Raw genomic sequence first — 15,822 nt, 5'->3', positions numbered from 1 at the left:
TGGGAAATGACCCATCATACACCTACACCTGATTACTCCTGCATATCATCGCTTTGTGGAGAAGGCGATGAGTGCGTGTGAGATTGAGCATCACACAGCGTCCACTCCACACGTCTGGCCCCAGGGTTACGCCAGCCAGGCAGCGACTTGCCATCAGTGCTCACTGTAAGGAGGCAGGAATTTATTTTCAAAGCGGTAATAAATTCCACCACACCTTGTTTTTCTGTGAGAGTGTGGAGGAGAAGGTGTGAGAGGCTGATGCTGTGAGGGAGTGACGGTCTCCTGGAGGAATGTCATGTAATGAATGTTCCGTCAATTAGCCTCACCTTCTTCCTATTGGTCATCCACTCCCGAGACCTTGCTTTAAAAAAAGCATGATAATGCTCGACACTTAGCTGGGGAAAAAAAACATTTGCTATTAACTAAGCCTCACGCATTTCAATGGCCACAATCAACCGACACCCCCAGCATGTCTCTCTCTCTCTCTCTCTCTCTCACACACACACACACACACACACACACACACACACAAACATCACTCACTCTAATGCTGTTACAGTGTGTGTGGAATGTCTATCTATGTCTTTTAAATTGTTGAACCCCTTTCAAACTGTTGCCATTGTGATAATAATAATGAAAGTGGACAACCGGCGCCGGACCACTTTATGTCTTATTTTTTTTACTGATTCTTGTGAGAATTGTTGTGTGCCACTGTCCTGGGTTCAGAGGTGGGGGATGTTTTCTGGTATTTAAGCCTTATAAATATTAATCATGCCAGTCTGGGAACAAGGAATGTGGCCCTTTGTTGAAATGTAAGCAAGCTTTCCTCATGCAGAGGTATAAAATGATCAAACATGGGGAGGTTGTGTGCTTTTAGACTATTGTTTGTACAGATTAGAAGAAAATACATTTCAACCTGAAAACCAATTTGGCAAGATTGCAGTATATGATAAAATGAATATCGAACATTCTTAGTGTAATATACTACACATACACGGAGCAATGTTGAGATTGGAACAAAATATTTGTGCATTTGTGCACTCCTTCTTTAGTTCTTATTAAACCAGTTGCACACACAGCACCTGAGGGCAAATAGCGTTTGTATATCTAAAAATCCACATTGTGCAGTGTCCAACATATGAGGCGAGTGAAATGCACACAAAGAAACTGATATTAAAAATATTAATTTGCAGCTGTATCATGTAAAGAAATAAATAGTAAAAAAAAAGCCATCGTAAGGCACATTTCATGTGAGAGGAATCATTACGCTGTCTGGCCGTTAAAGCTGACCAGAGACCACAGCTCTGTCTGAATTGTGCTCACAATTTTGGGACAGACATCATACACATGAAAAAAAAAAAAAAACGCCAAACTGATCAATCCCGGCCAAACACGGGCTCTATTCACCGCTTTTTTTCTTCCTTCTTTGTCAAATCAAATCATCTTTAGTTCGGATCCAGGCAGAGAGTGTCTACCGTCACCCTGACCCCTGTTGGTGTGGGGTGGGGCGCGTCGTCAGAGTAAACCCCCCTAACGGTCCGTAGAGGAAACTTTGCCTTCCTTACGCTCCACTTGGCCTTCACGTGTCCAAAGCACTTAATGTTGTGCCTCACAGGCCGGCGTGGAAGGGACCAGTGGTCTGGTTGAGGCGTCCATTGTGCTGAGGTTTTCCCCTCGTTAGCACCCTTGGCCTCTCATTGTTTTACCCCCCCAGTGTCAGGTCGAGTCCGGTGCCGCACCCCCACCCCTCCGGCCCCGGAGCACAGAAGACCCCCCTCGTTCTCCATTTGCGGATCACTAAACAGGACAATTGCTCTATCCATCTTTTCAAGGTCCATTGTGGAACCACCCCAACTTGAGAAAGATTTTCTTTCAGGGAGGGAGGAGAGAAAAAAAAAAAAAACTTTTCTCTCAATCCCTTCTACTGTTTTTTCAAGAAGAAAAAGCCTCCCAGACAACGTGTTTCTTTTTGGAAGCCCTCGCGCTTTTTGTATGCATGGTCTTGATGCCCATGATATGAGGGACATTCATGACATCAAAGCCTGTGGACAGACTTTGGAGGCATCGCAGGGGCAATGCTGGGAGATGAATTGCGACCTCATCACCAGCACGTTCTCAGATACGTTCTACAGACAATACCTTCCGTCCCGCCGCCGGCTTTAACACCTGCGCTACGAAGTTACGAGGGTCTCTGCCGGCGTTCCGAGATTTTCGCATACAAAACTCAAGCGTTCACTTTGCCTGTGTCATCATCCCACGAGTTTAGCAGCGCAGAGAGAGGAATCCGCACAGGAAGTCTTCGTTTTGTGGCTGGATCAGATATCACTGGATGGTGGGGAGCTTTGAGGAAGACGATACAGCCGGAGGTTTAGCATGCTTCGGCTCTCCGCTGAATTCTTCCTTTGTTCGGCGGGCCCTCTTCGGCGGTGTGTGAATGGACGTGACTGAGGAGTTTTTCGGAGCTGTCCTTTAAACAGGAGCCCTTCCATTTCCCTGGGCCTCCAACAGAAGCTCCATACAACAGACGTGTATCCCACATCGCTAGCCGTGCCTGGAACTTTTTCAATCAGATATACTCAGATGCTGGGACGTACGATACCAGTGATCTCTCAGGTTGAACAGGAATATTCTGGAAACTGACACAATCATCATATTTCATATAGAACTAAAAACAACACCTAGTTCTTAGAGTTGGACTTCTGCGCAAGTTGGAATTCCAAGTTTGCAGAAATGTAGAAGTCTAGATAGGAATAGTTCGTTGGAATGCTAGAGGAGCCGTCGCGTCCCTGTCCTCAAAATCCAAGATGGCCGCTCGGTGCAGCAACATGAGCGGAAGCAGCGGGATCATACGCTTCATAAACGTCCACGTCTGTCTGTCCATCCACCTATTTATATCCATCCGTGACATGTTAATCAGCGCGGTTAATCTTCATAAACGTCTACGTCTGTCTGTCCGTCCATCTGTTTATATCAGCGCGCCATTCTGGGACGCATCTTTTAAACCAGTCCCTAGGCAGAAACTCAACAGTTGCGAAAACCAAAGTACATTTCCTAAAATTTCATTTTCATTTTATTTACTGTCAGGTTGAAATGTGATTTATTATTAATAATAATTTCCCATCTGAGTCAAATTGTCTTAAAATACAGCTTGTGGCAAAGATTAGGGTACAAAATTAATTGAATTGCAAGATGTGAGATTTTTTGGTTTCAATTTTTTAAGGAGATTAACGGCTCCAAATTCAGCATTTCTTCCTTCCTGTGATGGTGTTCAACTGCCTCGAGAAGAGAACGGGATGAATTTCTTTCTCTGTAAACGGGGTTTGTAGACGGTCCCTTACTTGCTCAGTGGGAGCTCGCCACCGTAGCTCACGGTTTACTGCAGATTAATGGCTGTGGTGTAAGCACATAATCGTCCATTTTTGGGGGGTGGACTTATCTTCCAGCCTGGGGCCGTGGGCAATTATCTGATTTGCCGACGTACCTGCCTACTTTCCCTGATCACCCCTCATTTTTTCCGGGATGAACAGTGGACCCAGAGGGCAAGACTGATGTGGGTGACTGTGTGCGGTGTCCGTTTCTCGCCAGGCCAACCAACTTACACACGACAAGCTGCCAGCCTCCAAGCCGGCGTCAGTAAAGCTCCGGCCAACTGTGTGTACAAGGTCCTAATCTGGGGCTTCTCCCACTTGAAAGGAGGCGGTTTTACCCATATGTGATGGAAGAAGTGTTTTGTCTGTGCCAGTGGGAATTTCCTCGGAGCTTTTTTTTCTTCCTATAGTGCTTGCTTAACAGGTTGTATAATGGAGGACTGAGCAAGAAGACACATGTGAATAGGAGAGCAGTATGGAAAAACACGGAAGATGGAATACTAGATATCCAGCCATTTTGTAAAAAGCAGATCTGAACAAAGGGACCTTTCCAATATGTCAGTCCATTCCAGGGGTTTTCCCGTCGATCCGTTTAAACCTACTCGATCACTTCATAATTGCTGCTAAATTTAAATCAGCATTTGCACGTGATCGAGACAGTACATGCGAGTTCATATTTAGTCCCTCAGCATCTTTCAGAAGAACAATGTGACATCTTGAGAACCCCCATTTTCCCAGAACCTCTTCTTTCAGTTGCTTGGCAGCAAATTAATCTTCATCATTATCACAGTATAAAAGATTGGCCAAAAGGGGGAAAAAAGGCAATGGAATGTCGAATCGCATAGAAAGCCACGGGGTGACGAGACCGAGCTCTGATCACGGCTCACGCTTTGAGGTGTGAAAGTATTTAAAGACCTCACTGCAATCATCTCATTTGAATGAAGAAATCTGGCTGTTCAGAGGCCAAAGGGACGTCGAGACGTCACTAAAGGCAGAATCATCACTCAGTGATTCATGGTGAATTCGGGCGAAGACATGTGCAGCACTGCTATAAAGAAAAGTCAAGGAAAGTCAGTGGGCGTCAAGACAAAAAAAGTTGGGGAACTTCAATATGCAGCTTAGGTCTTCTCCATAAATGTAAGGCCTTTTGCAGGCTATTCAGCGGCCTACATAACTTGCATTTCATTTAGCACAGTTCCCTCTCATTCAAAACGTCACATGGATTATGGGAACGACTTTTTGACTTCTCTTTCGAGTCTGGAGGCACTTCAAGTATCGCTGATTTACAGCTAAGGGGTCAGAGTGTTATGGTCAAGAGACTGCGAGTAATGGACATTAATCTTTGATTCCTCTTACATGGCGCTTCACCCCCCTCTCTGTAACGGGTTTGCCATTATATGGTTGATTTATAAGGTTGTCATGGCCCAGACTTCTCTCATTGGTGGAATTTTGTTCATGAGATGCAGGTCAAGATCTGGCAGGAGAGGACAAAGCGGGGTTCAGCATTATATCAAAGACCCTGGTTTATGAAAACATGACGTTGATTTTTTTTCTTTTCGCTTTTAAACGTGGAAAAGGAGGAACAGGTTCTGCCACAAACGCTGTGTTTGGTTCACACCGAGCAGGAGAGCCGGAGTTTATGGAGGTTGCATCATGAGTGTGGTCTCGGTTGGACCACTCCTTGTCTAACAGCTAAGAAACATCTTTGAAGATAAGAATCACCCTCTCTTGCATTTGCTGCTTGGACTCTGAATGCTTTATGGTAGGAGGGTGACGGGAGGAGGGGCTTTGCGGTTTCTCACCTGGACATGTGGAGATGTGCAGGACTCGACTGCAGAGCCACGAGCGCCTGCCTGCTTCAATGGCAATCTGGCATCGGACCGGGCAAACATGCATTCTTGTCCTGTTGCTCATTCAAGGCACTGAACCAGGATGTCACGTGCTCTATGGGCCAAATAAACTCATTGCCACTAAAAGGGTCTTTACTTCAGATTCAAGATTGGTTTATTGTCAGTACAACAGTATACACAGTATAGCGTGTATTGAAATAATGTTTCACACACACACACACACACACACACACTAAACTAACCTAACTAAAACTTAAACACTGTACAGAGCTCTATAAGAGCACAGTACAACTTTTCTGTACAATGAACAGGACAACATCATGTAGGATGCGTGATATGTTGGATATTTCAAGCAGGACACACAAGACAAACATGTGCAAAATGGTCAGTATGTAATCAGGTGCATAAGCCTGGAAGTGTATTGTTGTTGAGTTTATTTGGTTTTTTTCGGTGATGCCGGTGCATTGAGAGCTCTTGACCCTTTTGGGGCAGTTACAGTTCTATACTTACTGTATAGGTGTTACAACTAATTTGATATTGAATGGGCAGGGGTGGCCTAGCGGGTAAGGAAACAGACCCGTAATCAGAAGCACGGCACCGTCCCTGCTCACCAAGGTTAAATGCAGAAGACACATTTCGTTGTGTCACCATGTGCTGTGCTGCAGTGTTTCACACTTATTCGCCGCTCAAGAGAAGCTTTATTTTGTGCTTTCAATTATGCAAGTCGGGGGAGTTCAAGATGATGATGATAAATCAATACACACACACACAAAAAAAAAAAAAAAAACTTGCAAAGCGACAGAACTCAGCAGCAGCAGCAGCAGCAGCAGCAGCAGCAGCAGCAGCAGCTTTGGACGCGCGGCTGCTACCCCCATCCGGAGCATCGCTGCCCCGTCCCGTCCCGGCCCGGCCGGCACCTCCCACTTCCACATACGCAACGTCTCGTCCGGGATGGGAAGGACTTCGGGGCCCTGGCGACTGGCTGGCTCTTTAAAAAGTCCCTCTCTCCCTCCGCGGGGCTTTGATCTCCTGTTAACAACAGAAACGTCACCGGCGGCGCGCCGGAGGGGAGTTTTTATCTGCAGGGGACAGAGTCCGGGTCCCTCCAGAGGGCTTCGGCGGCGGCAGCGGCGGCATCTACCCACCCACCCACCCACGGAACCTCGCCAGGAGTCGGCCCCCACGAAAGCCAGGTCCGCGATGGAGGAGCATCTGCTCTGCTGCGAGGTGGAGACGATCCGCAGGGCGCACCAGGACCCCAACCTGCTGACCGAGCGCGTCCTGCAGACCATGCTGCGCGCCGAGGACACGTACCTGCCCACCGCCAACTACTTCAAGTGCGTGCAGCGGGAGATCGCGCCCTACATGCGGAGGATCGTCGCGACGTGGATGCTGGAGGTTCGTCCGTCCACGGACTCGCGTCTCCGGGGAAGAGAGCGGGGTTGGGGTGGGGGGGACGACAAAAAAAAAAAAAAAAAAAAAAAAAAAAAAAAAAAAAAAAGAGAGAAACGATCCAGCGTCCGTCGTTCGTGTCCCGCGACAATCCACGAAACGGGCGACTTGCGCGCAGACGAATGGGGAATTTGTCCCAAATTAAGAGGAATGTACACGTATGCAGGGCGCCTGGCGCCTCCGCGCCATCTTGTTTCGCAGCGGCGACGCGTCCCGTGCTGCGACCAAACGACCAAAATGCCCCTTATTCCTCCCTTTTCCTCGCACGCGTGGCTCGTACGAGCGCCCAGGTCGCGTGTAGGAGCCCACGCGGAGTGTAAAAACGCGACGTTTCTTTTATTACTGACAAAAAGCGGGTCCCGCGTGTCCGGAGGCGAAAAGAGTCAATATTTCCATGTGTTCCGATTTATGTAAAGTACTGGAAAGAATGGACGCCTATTAACATTTTCGCCGTGTTCGCGGTTGAAAGTCGTGTTTTTATAGATTAAAAAAAAAAAAAAAGTTGACGCCCGCTGTGAATGTTTGCCCAAATCTTATTATTTTTTAAAGAAAAAAATATTTAAAAACTAATATAGCAGAAGCCGAGCCTCGAATCGGGCGCAGCGCCTTTTAAAACCACATTTCCATGCCGCTGCGGACAATTTTCTTGTATTTCTGAATATTTTTGGAAAATATAACGACGTCGGAAAGGAGCGTGCGTGCGTGCGTGCGTGCGTTTCGACGCCACCTTTGTGTCGGTGAAGGTGGCGCGGCGCGTCCGCACTAATAACAATAATACAAATAAAATAAATGCATATATGTATGCATGTGTACTTTTTTTTTTTTAATACATATTGTTTTTGTCCAGGTCTGCGAGGAGCAGAAGTGTGAAGAGGAGGTGTTTCCTCTGGCCATGAACTACCTGGACAGGTTCCTGTCCGTCGAGCCCACCAGGAAGACGCGGCTGCAGCTGCTGGGAGCCGCCTGCATGTTCCTGGCCTCCAAAATGAAGGAGACCATCCCGCTGACCGCGGAGAAGCTGTGCATTTACACCGACAACTCCATCCGGCCCGACGAGCTGCTGGTGCGCTTTTGTTGTGGGGGGGAAACTTTGCGGAACCGCGGCCCTCGGCCGCTGGCGCCCTCTAGCGGCGACGTGCTGCACTTTCTCAGACAAGTTGAATGAAAGAAGTGAAAAAAATATTACTTGTAATTAAAGACGCATATAAATATAATCTTAATTAAAAAAAAATAATAATAACTGTATAAAACCAGAAGGCAGCACTCCTGGGACATGAAGTTTCAAGTCTTAAATACTAAGTTTTTCTTTTAAATAAGTTCTAATAGAAACATGGATGGATTTATATACTTTACTTGTGTGCATGGCGAGAGTCTCCGTGTAGTTGATCTATGAAGTCTCTGGGGTTTTGACTAAGTCCTTCTTTCTTTCTTTCTCTTTGTTTCTGTTTTCTCCACCTCCCCTTCTGCCTGCAGCAAATGGAGCTACTCGTACTTGGCAAACTGAAATGGGATTTAGCCTCGGTGACGCCTCACGACTTCATCGAACACTTCCTCTCCAAGCTCCCCATCCAGCTGGACACCAAGCAGATCCTGCGCAAGCACGCTCAGACCTTCGTGGCCCTCTGCGCCACAGGTAGGCGTCCTTTCTTTTTTCCTGGCTGCGGACGGGCACGTAAGAAAGGCCGTCTGTGGCGCACTGGGTCGGCGTAACTTGTCCCGTGGTAATTAAAATGTCCGCGTCCTGCCCTGCCTGAGCTGGGGCTATTTTGGAGATGATTGATGAAGTGGTGATTTTTGGTTAAAATATTGGTTTCATTGCACCCAGTTGGTCGGGGGAGGTTTTTTTTTTTTTTTCTCCCTTTTTTGTCCTTTTGAAAAAGATCATTAAAGATCATGTGACACAAGGGTGTGAAGGTGTGTGGCAGGGACCAGACAAAAGAGAGAACTGGTAGTGGAGGAAGCCGCCATTGTTGTGCTTGGAGGCGGGGCGGCCGCTGAATTGGCGAGAGCGAATGGAAGTCTGGCCCAGCCAACGTTCCTCTCACCTGAGACTCGCTGGGATTACGGGATTTGGGGGAATGGGGATGGCGTGCTGGGAATACAGGCTGCAGTAATGTTCAAATCGAGGAAGGGAAGTCCGGTTATTTGTCGGGGTGGGAAATGGTGGGATTTGGCCGTGCTTTGGATGAACCTGAATTTGTCTTGTCTTGTAGATGTTAAATTCATCGCCAGCCCTCCGTCCATGATCGCAGCGGGCAGCGTGGCCGCGGCTGTGCAAGGCCTGCATCTCAAGAGCCTGACCTTCTCCTCACAGAACCTCACCGAGCTGCTGTCACAGATTATCAAGAGCGATCCGGTACGCACAGAACGCACACCACGACCCGACTGAAACGCCTACACAGACGTGTGGGGCTCCAAACTGGTTAGAAAGAGAGGAACAACCGAAACCCCCCAAACCTGATTCGAGCGCCGGAGCAGCTCCACTTTCATCCTGCAGCTTTGATCCGTGTAATTAGAACCAGGTTCATTAAAGGTCCCCTGATGTGAAAAGACCTTTTATATCGGTCTTAGTGTCCCCTAATACTGTATCTGAAGTCTCTTTCCGAGATTCAGCCGTGGTGCAGAATTACAGCCACTTTGATCCAGACCCACAGCCAGATTTCCCAGGTCTGTGGCTTTAAATGCTAATGAGGACGAGAGAGGCGGGACGAGGAGGAGAGAGCGGCCTATAGACGTTGAGGGACCGTTCATGTTTGGCATAAGGGGAGAAATTCCAGATCCGACCGTCTGAGCAGCGCTCTTTACACCTACCGCCATTTCTAGCCACCTCTGGACCTTAGACAGGCTAGAGGAACTCGTATTAATGTGAAATAATCTCACAAATGTAAAGTATGTCTTCCCTGGGTAGGTGGGTGAGCACATGGGCTGACCCCGCCTCTCTAGGACGCCTCTTTAGCCTCTATTGTCTTGAGAAGCCAGATACGGAAACGAATTAGGATTCGTCTGCGGGGAGCTAATTCGGCCCGTGCGGCGAGGTTCGGCCAGTAAACCGCCTAAAGGCGAGACGAACGGTCGCTAATGCGATTCGTTACCGTATTGACTGTCGCCTCGTGTTGATGGCGCTGAATAGAGCGACGCGGACAGCCGAATGACTCTTGCCGTTTGCCACCTTTTCAGGACTGCCTTCGCGCCTGCCAGGAGCAGATCGAGTCGCTCCTGGAGACCAGCCTCCGCCAGGCTCAGCAGCACGTGGTCTCCACCGAGACCAAGAGTGTGGAGGACGAGGTAGATCTTTCCTGCACGCCCACGGACGTGAGGGACGTGAACATTTGAAGGCGCCGCGCTGTCCTTGTCGTGGATCCCATCCTTTTCCCCACCGGAGTGCCTGTGGAGAGAGTTTGTTTTTCCGGAGTAAGAGAAGGTCGTGGTCGAGGTCATCAGTCAGCCCCTCTGTACACAGACCCCTCCATCACGCCCTGAAAGCCCTGGGCTCCGGAACGGGACACCGCCTCCCTCGTACGGTGTCACCGCTTTGCTCTTTACTCTTAACGGTTTGCGATTTTAGAAAAATGGCCACTGTTGTGGTGAGAATCCCGACAGGTGCGAACGGGAGCTAGAAACATAGGAAAACCAGAATGAAGTAGTGACCCTGAGGTCGGCTGATGCCGTTTTAGACGCGTCCCATCGAGGCGGCGGCGGCGGCAGCAGCACGTGGACAGAAACGGTGTCCCTCACTACTACGTGCTGGGCTGAATCTGAATGTGCAGAAACGGTTAGCTTTGTTCAAAACGTGCCGAGATGCCGCTAGATGTTGGCCGGGAAGCCTGTTCACTCTTCATCCACGCGGCCACTGAAAGCGCCACTTCCAGAAAAGAATGCGAAAGTGGACTTCGGCGCACGCCGTGGCGAAGCCCGTTGGCCATGTGGAGAGTGCCTAGCCTTGGGAGTTTCTGGAAATCACGGGAAAGGGGGTGAAATGATTTGGGCCCAGGATATGTAAAAAATGAAAAGGCGTATGATGTTACACTCATAGAAAGCAGCCTTACGATATACATCTTTCCAGTGACACACAGACATTGCATTATCTCCTGCTTGAAATGCACCTGAAGCATTTTGAAACACTAAAATAATGTAATTTATACTTTATTTTAAACATAATGAATATTTATTGCTGAAAATATTCTCTTCACAAGGCCAGTGTGGATTATGAACAAATGGTTAGTCTCTGTGATTTTATTTAAAACTCTTAAATGCACAATTTCTAACAAGCTAGCCATCAGTAGGGTTGTTGATGTATTGCAATACATACTCAGTTGTCTGGCCTCAGAATTATTACTATTATTTTTTTCCTCAAAATCTCGACGAACCAGTGTGCATAAGAAAATCAAAGAGGTTTCCCATTCAACAAATGTCAAAAAGAATTTAAAAGGCTATGAGAAGATTTTGCACAACTCAAAGACATCTTCTGCGTTGTATCAGATGGCATTGAAAGGTGAATTTGTTGGGGGGAAAACTGAAAACCATTTGCTGATGGGACTGTGGTGGTGGAAACGTGCAGAGTTGGAGCCAACGCTCCTCACATTGAGCTGCTATGGAGGTCTACCCAGCAAAGTTTGATGATGACTTTAAAATGGAAAAAATGCTTTTTTTTTTCTTCACTTTTTAAGTGTTTGCTGCTATTTTTTTTTGTGAATATTTTTTATTACAGTGTCAATGTACTGCCATGTAATAGATTTTAATTTTCTCATAGAAAATGATATTATTGACATCATTGGGGTTTTTTTTGTAGTGTATTGTTGTGATATACGATCTTTTTTTTTTTGTTACCTAATGTGATATGTGCGCTATACCCAAAAAATGACGAAAAAGTATGAAAAAAGAGCAAATGTTCCTGTTTGTTTTCACTATACCTCATTTCTGCATACAACATTTTCTTTTCATTTGCATTTTTTTTTTCTTTATTTAAAAATCAACGTTGCAAAGATGAGCTAAATGAGTAGCATTTATCCAAAAGGAGCTGGTGGAGGTAATTGGTGCCATAACAACTATGATTATGAAACTCTTATGAGTTGTAAACTGTTTCATTGAAAGAGACTATAATCCCCAATTAGGCCAATAACGGCCCGTGTGTATATTTATCAACTCCCCCCTGTTTTTGTACAAATTAAAAAAAAAAAAAAGTTATATTGTAGATATTTTAAATGCCATTATGAAGCCATAGTTTTGTTTCCTGGGTAGACCATCATTTGAATGTCCTCTGACATGTCCCTCCTTTTTCCAATCATGTGTATCTCCTGCACAATAAACAGAAAGAAAGAAACGAACGGCGAGACCGAGGCCGTCTCTTTGTGGTGTACTGGTAGATGTTTTACCTGCGTTTTACCCTCCTGTACTGGCGCTCTTGGTACAGCGTCTCTAATCTCCTTCCGTCGTGCTGCTCACAAGTTACAGGACCCAGGAGGACTTTTTTTTTTTTTTTTTTTTTTTTTTTTTCCTCTAATGCAAGGAAAGCCTTTTACCTCAGAAACATCTACATGTTACACAGAAGAGAGATTTGTTTCACCTTTTCTTGTTGCTGAAATATCTTCTGGGTTAAATTGTTTTTTTTTTTTTTTTTTTTAAATTGCGAGTAATTCTATGTCATAAGCTAATGGGGAGGACTGTAGAGCTGCGTTGCTCTGTGCTTTTCTGAAATGCACATCACCCCTGTAATTGTAAACATGCCATTTGAAATAAAAAAAGACAAATTTGCAGAAAGAAGTGAGTATGTGTGAGAATTATTTTGGAGAGACTGGGGACCCGCGAGGACAGCATGTCGTATGATTTTGTCACACGTCGGAATGCCTTTGATGTGGGGGTTCTGCAGAGGGAGAGAGAAACGGCCCAACGATAATCCGTTCCCACAGGCCCCTGAACGTGAGCTGGACAAACAGGGCCGAGGGGAACAAGGGTACGGGGTCAGTGTCCCTCGCCCTGCCCCCCACCTTCAAAAAGGCGTCATGTCAGTAGAACAAATGCTTTAACTTGGATCTGGAAGAAATAGGGTTCTGTCTCGTTAAAGTTCACACGTTAACAACAGATAGAGTTCAAATTACATCTATATCACACACAAGTCTTATGCTATGGCAACAGGAATATTTTTGACCAAATCTTTGCCCTAAAGTATTATGGGTAGTCAGCATTTTAACCAGGCACGCCTCATATATTCGACTGATGCCATATGCGTAGGACGTTCTTTAACCTCCACTGGTATCTTCATCACTGCCACAAAAGGAGGATCAGGCCCTCAGCAGAAATGAAACCTGACTCAAGGAATCGTAAAATTGCCCCTAGGACTCTGCATTTATAATCTGAGCTGATGTCCTGTCACCAACAGGGTACATAACTGTGTGTAACTGTCTTCTTGTCCACCAGATGGCAGCAGGTTCTTATTTATAAGATGATGATTGAGGAAACTATTGATCAACCAATTTATTGGAAATATACCTTCACATCTACTGCAACTAGACCTCTGCTAACATGCCTAAGATTCACCCTGAGACTAAAGTGTTAATTATCAAGAGGCTGAAGACCAGATCCACGGCTGATGTTGGAGACACCTTCAGTGTGTCCCAGCGTCCAGTACAGAGGATAAAAAAAAGATTTGAAGAGACTGGAGATGTTTTTGACAAGCCCAGGTCAAGCAGACCCCGCAAGACAACTTGTTGGCTCGAAAATTCAAGGCCAGCCCATTTTCAACTGCAGCAGAGCCCCACGAGACCTGGTCACCTGAAGTCCCTGTGTCAACCAGAACAGTTTAGCAGATTCTGTGTGGAAATGGCCTCCATGGTGGAATCAGTGCCCAGAAGCCACCACATAACAAAAGACAATTGAAAAACCGTGTTGCATTTGTCAAGGCCCACAGCCTGCTAAAAGGGTGGAGGCTGGAAAAGTGGATGATGGTGGAATTTTCAGATGAATCTTCTGTTGATTTACACCACAGCTGCAGGAGACCTACTGGAGCCCTCATGGATCCAAGATTCACCCAGAAAACAGTGACATTTTGTGATGGAAAAATCATGGTCTGGGGTTACAGACAGTATGGGGGTGTGCGAGAGATCTGCAGGATGGAAGGCAACATCAATACACATTAAAGTTCCTCAATGCGAAGAAGATCAAGATGCTCCAGGATTGGCCAGCCCAGTCACCAGACATGAACATCATTGAGCATGTGTGGGGTAAGATGAAAGAAGAAGCATGGAAGACAAAACCACTGTAAATACATTTGTTTGAAGTATTCATCTATCTGCAGCCACACCTTTCAGTTGTGATTATGTCTGAATGATCCCTGATAAGGCACTGCTCCTCCCTGATGTCCATTGAACTTTGATCTACTAGATATCACACACAGAGAGACAAGCATGAAGATCAGGTAAGAACCTGTGCATTTTTTTTTGTTAAATAAAGTGTTAAATAAGGTGTTCGTTAAATGTCCGTTAAATAAGGCGATCATAATGTTAACGTAGTTTTTTAGAACCCAGTTCAAATGTCAGGATTCAGCTGAAGAGACAGAGCCTTCTCTGTAGCAGCCTCTTCCTCTTTCAGAGTCTGTAAGCTCATTCAAATGAACCGTCTTTCTATGTCAGCCTTTTATTGTCCTGTAATTGTCCTTCATTTACAGTTTTACTTTTTTGATGGCTCTATGGTTTATTTAAATGCTTTGAATACGCCTTGATATTTTATAAAATGTTGTACTTATTTGAATATAACGGTTACATCCATCCTGTTTTGTGGGCAGTAAATAAGTGATCAAGGTCTGTAATTTCTGAATTAAAACAGCCGTACGATAACTTTTACATCAAGTACAACATCAGGATTTACAGATAATAACATGGAAGGGTGACTTGGAGAGAAAGAACTACTTCTGAGTTCAGTTCTGTCAACCAGAAAAAAAAAACCCATTAACATGCTCTGCACTTCCTATTCTGGCACATCTCACTTCCAAGAAGTGGCGCAGCAGCCATATTGTGTTACTGGATGTCACAAACATGATATCTGCTAAAGGCATCTCAGGGCCACGTCCACTTCCAACACAGCCAATGCAACCAACATTCTGATTATAAGCCTATGAATTCAGTCCTTTAAAAGGGTGAACAACTGATTGTGGACATTTTCCCATTAGCAAACATGGCCTTACTTTATGATGACATAACGTATTTAAAGATTTCCAGCAAAAATGTTTTTGTAGAAATGCGAATATAAACCTGTATGGAGGTCAGTGCTGTACAGTCAGATCAGCCTGTGCAGCAGTGAATAGTGTACAGTTTATAGATTTAAACCTTTTAACTTGCCTTAATGTTCACAACCTACATCATTTTCTCCAGTACCACAGTAAGCACGGGATTTTACTCACCATACTTTCCTTTTATTTGCCTCTACAATCTAAGAAGGGGCTTTGATAAAGTTTTTTTTGGTCTTCCAGACCTTTACTTCATCCTCCATTCAACATTGGAGGAATACTTGTTCTTTAAGGGAAGACACAGCTGTCAGAAAAAAGTTGTATAAAGATTAATTTGTGGAGTAAAAGAACATATGTTGCTTGAAAATGGAATATTTCATAAGAATGTCAGGAAACATAAGGTCTGGGAAGCTTTCACTTTTCACTTTAAACTTTATTAGAAGTTGCCTAAAGGTGTTAAACGCCTTCCATATTTTCACTCAGCAGTTGTACAAAATCATGCTTACAACGGAAACGTTCATTCCATCTTCAAGGAAAAAAGAACAGTCTAGATGCATGTCTTCTAGAGGGTTGCCCAATATTGTTATAAATCATATATATATAACAACAGAATCTGCAAAAATTTAGGTGACATTTTGCTTTGTAAACCTTTCTTTTTTTCTGAAAAGTGTTTCATTTTGATTAGACACAAAATAGCACACACAAAACCTCCTCAATGAATTGAGGACATTTTAAACATATTTCCTGGAGTTGTTAAGCAATTTTTGCACTTTGCATTACTCCAGAAATACTATGGTGCAGTACAGTTTAACAACACTGAGGAGCCTGTTTTACACCCCTCTGCTGTGAAAAGGTTTCACAGGGTAAGTAATTAAGATGAAAATATTCGTTTGTTTTAATGTTCTTCATTTTGTCGGTTATTTACTTATATTAA

General features: G+C 45.2%; 1 protein-coding gene across 1 annotated transcript; it reads left to right on the top strand.

Moving 5' to 3' along the window:
* The first annotated feature begins 6,129 nt into the window (after positions 1-6,129).
* On the top strand, positions 6,130-11,929 carry LOC114794852 (G1/S-specific cyclin-D1-like). The gene is made up of 5 exons (XM_028987674.1): positions 6,130-6,616; positions 7,518-7,733; positions 8,144-8,303; positions 8,884-9,026; positions 9,848-11,929. Exons 1-5 carry the CDS (start codon positions 6,170-6,172, stop codon positions 10,001-10,003), a joined length of 1,122 nt encoding a protein of 373 aa, XP_028843507.1. The 5' UTR covers positions 6,130-6,169; the 3' UTR covers positions 10,004-11,929.
* The last annotated feature ends 3,893 nt before the right edge of the window (positions 11,930-15,822 follow it).

The sequence above is a fragment of the Denticeps clupeoides genome, chromosome 7 (assembly GCF_900700375.1).
Source record: "Denticeps clupeoides chromosome 7, fDenClu1.1, whole genome shotgun sequence".
Taxonomy (NCBI): Eukaryota; Metazoa; Chordata; class Actinopteri; order Clupeiformes; family Denticipitidae; genus Denticeps; species Denticeps clupeoides.
This window is presented reverse-complemented; position numbering and strand designations above follow the sequence as displayed.